Source organism: Austrofundulus limnaeus, unplaced genomic scaffold (genome assembly GCF_001266775.1).
Source record: "Austrofundulus limnaeus strain Quisiro unplaced genomic scaffold, Austrofundulus_limnaeus-1.0 Scaffold66, whole genome shotgun sequence".
Classification (NCBI taxonomy): Eukaryota; Metazoa; Chordata; class Actinopteri; order Cyprinodontiformes; family Rivulidae; genus Austrofundulus; species Austrofundulus limnaeus.
The window spans coordinates 252,558-256,048 of NW_013952468.1; the positions used below are offsets into that span (position 1 = coordinate 252,558).

Sequence of the window (3,491 nt, forward strand, 5' to 3'; positions counted from 1 at the left end):
GTCCTGACCTGATGCCCTGACTGCTTTTAAATAAAAACTTACTGATCTACTAAAACTCTTGGGCCCATTTCATGGTGCTCCCTCCACCGTGCTTCACAGTTGGAATGCTTCTGTTTTGCTTCTCTTCAAACTGTAAATTTYTGTTTCGTCTTTGCAAAAGTTACATTTAGTCTTTTTGTTGATTAAAAATGCGAGTTTTATGACCCCTGTTAGTTTTTTATTACTTCTGTGCTTCTTTTTTGTGACCAGGGGTGGGAATTCTGTTTCATTACTGGGAGGGAAGTAGATTAATTATTGATGATGTCACTTCCTGTCTGCTTATCAAGCTCCGTTTTCCTGGGAAACTTACCGCTTTACTAATGACGACCTGTCACAAAYGAGTGCTTGAATCTGTTTTCTTAAATTACTTCAAATTATAGTTTTCTCAAATGATTTTTGGGGAGGGGAGGGGGGTGTCTCTGTTTTTCCAACCCCTCCCAGGATTTTTGTCTGTGGTTGTGACACGCTTCACAACAGTCAGTAACTCAGCTTTGCTTCTCGCTGACTCTCACTAACGTTACGTCTTTTAACTGAAACTCTAAAAAGCTCAGTTTTGTTCTTCCAGCCTGGGTTCAGTAAAAAAAACACAGGAAGTGCAGCTATTTGCTGTTTGTGTCCTTGTTTGATCAGATTGTCTGTAACTGTGGCTTTGACAAAGCAGACCATGTGTAATTTGTTTTATCTCGTACAGTTCAAGAGCATTAAACATAGATTCAATTAATAATTAAAAGAAATCTGTTCTGAGCCTCTTTGATCCCCTACTAACACTAAATCTAATGTCTTTTGATCAAACTCCATCATGGTTGGTCATTAAAAATGTTTGGTTTCTTTTTAGTTTTTTTTAATAATAAAACAAAACCTCAGTTTTATCACTAACACACTTCTTCRTTTTTATTGATAATGCACAAAACTAACCCAATGTTTTTTACTTCTGTATAAATGTGCGCATGYTTGTCCTCCACAGAAATATGAAAGYTCATGTGTGCATGTGTCTGTTAGCAAAATATWTCTTAAACTGCTGGACAGAAAAKATCTGCTTTTAAAAATAAATCTTAACAAATGAGTAACTTTGGAGTTAAGCTGATTCAAGATGGCCGCCAGCTTAAAATACACAAAAATGGTTGTAATTCAGTCAGTTTTAGAGATAAATGCTTAAAATTTTCAGTGGTCGTAGCTGAGACKGATCCCCAACAYATATCCTGAATTTTGWCATTAACTAGYGTTCGTCTTTCTGTTAGCAAAATATCTCATTAACYACTTGATGAATTTTGAGCCAATTTTAGAGCCAATGAAAATTTAAAATGGCCGCCGCAGCTGGCTCACCTTTAAACAACAAAAACCTTGTGTCAGTGTCAGATATTGAGCTGAAATGTGGTGTGGTAGTAGCTGAGAGTCATCCTCAACATCTACTTGAAGCACTAACACATGACAGAAAGGTGCTGGCGATATGCATCGTATTTTTACCTGTTTTTATRTTTTTGTTTTCCAGCCTTCGCTCTTTCAACTTGCCACCTTGTCGGAACTGTGAGCTCATGAGCGCCCCGCCCCCCGGCTCCTCCCACCCGCATCACTTCTCCACCACGGGCTCCACCTCCTCCCTGGGCCTCCTGCAGCTGCTGCAGGAGCGCAGCATCTCAGCCTGCCCCCACCCACACCGCAACCTCCGCTACAGCCGCGGTGCGCCGCCTCCGTGCGCCACACTGAAACACAAACCCGCAGGCTCACCCTCGGACCCAAACAGGAACGTTTTCAGCCTGAACCTGGTGGAGAAGCTGCAGAGCCTCGGGCTGCACAGGGTGGCAGCCTGGGGGATGAGGAGGGACAGGGTCCAACACCATCCTTCAAAAGTGTGACRTGTTCCCGGATCACTCCTCCTCCTCCTCCCTCACCACGGTGACTTTCTACGAAGCCATGAGATCCCCGACCCGCCGCAGCAGCCGTGTCTTTGAAACAAAAAGCCACAGAATGTGTTGTAGCCATACTTGACTTGTAGGTTGTGTACAGTACCACCGTAAACAGTGTGAGATGATTACCACTCTCTCACACACACACGGAAAAAATAAATCATTTTATACTTTGTTCTGTGAATATCATTTTAAATATTTCTCCATCCCTGGTTTTAAAAACCTAAACATGTTTATTTTTATTTTTTATTTTTTATTTCTTCAGTTTTTTTTGTAAATAGTTGAATATTTAAATAAAAAAAGACTACATGCAGTAAATGTCACACTGAAGAAAATCCAAATGCACTAAAGCACTCTGGTCTTCCTGCTACTTTGAAAACAGCATGTTTAAAAAAAAAAAGAGTTGAAACGACGGAAGTGAGCATTTCTTTTTTCTGTGTTCTGCAGTTTTTCACCTGAGTGGACTTTTCTTGAAGCCAAACCCCTGAGAAACCAAATSGGGTTTGTTATTCTGCATCAATAAGACTTTTCCAAACAATCTGTTGTATAAATCTGCTGTATGTCGCCTCATCAGGGATTTCTGTTTGATCACAGTCATGCTGCATTCACAGGGAGTCCTGTTCAGTCGGGGTTAATAAGTAAACATTAAACAGCTGTAGCAAAAGGCATAGGATACTGTGGATTTAGAAGGGAATAGAAAACAGGTTTTATTATTGCACTTTGTTTCTGTGTATTTCTCTTCGCTGTATTCTGATGTAGTTCTGTGTCAGTGTGTAAATTTACCACCTGTRAATAATTAAAAAAAAAACTTTGCATTTTCATCCTGAATGTGTCTTGGTCTGAAATCAACACATAAAAACAAACAAACACTCAAACGTTGGAATAATTCTGCACATTTATTTAGGAAGTTCTCCCTCCCTGTACAACCTGAACTATAAACAGTTAAGACGAGCTCCCATGCCTTTTTTTTTTTTTTTTTTGTCGTCGGAGATGCTCATCATTCTGCTCCCCGGCGTCCGAAGTCCACCCAGCCCTGGTAGTCCCGGTCGGACATGCAGTCCGAGTTCATCACCTCTGTGAACAGACCAGTCCTACATGAACACATGAGACTTCAGAGCACTGATCTGATTCACCCGTCATGACTCTTCAGGATGAAATTATTATTATTAATATGTGACTTCAAAATGTCCTTTTAGTTCAAATAAAAAATCTTTGTAAAACAAGAAAATGAACTCACATTTAAAGTTTTATTTCTTGTTTTTACATTTTGACAGAATGTTTTCATGCACTTCATGCAGTGGTTCCCAAACTTTTTATCTTCTGACCCACAAAATATTCATGGCAAAAACTTGTGACCCCAAATATTACTAGTCTGAGTACATGAACCTCGTTAATAATCCTAAAAACAAAGGCTACACAAATATAAATACTTATTTATACTATTTTTACTTGTTTTTGTAATAATTATAGGAAAAATATTACATCACCAATTATTTTATTACCCTTTAAACTGATTTCTGAAGTGCAGTGGTTCCCAAACTTTTCAGC

General features: G+C 39.3%; 2 protein-coding genes across 2 annotated transcripts in view; one reads left to right on the forward strand and one right to left on the reverse strand.

Annotated features, from left to right (window-relative positions):
* Nucleotides 1-2,764, forward strand: part of hap1 (huntingtin associated protein 1) — a gene marked incomplete at its 5' end in the record, with an annotated part of 14,962 nt that extends 12,198 nt beyond the window's left edge. The window contains one exon of the mRNA XM_014010177.1: nucleotides 1,529-2,764. Within this exon, the coding sequence (XP_013865631.1) occupies nucleotides 1,529-1,892 (364 nt within the window). The remainder of the gene's footprint in view (nucleotides 1-1,528) is intronic.
* A 62-nt stretch (nucleotides 2,765-2,826) lies between these two features.
* The window catches only part of LOC106518782 (cholecystokinin), a 6,431-nt gene continuing 5,766 nt past the window's right edge, over nucleotides 2,827-3,491 (reverse strand). Inside the window, exon 3 of the mRNA XM_014010183.1 lies at nucleotides 2,827-3,017. Coding sequence (XP_013865637.1) covers nucleotides 2,941-3,017 — 77 coding nt within the window. The 3' untranslated portion in view covers nucleotides 2,827-2,940. The remainder of the gene's footprint in view (nucleotides 3,018-3,491) is intronic.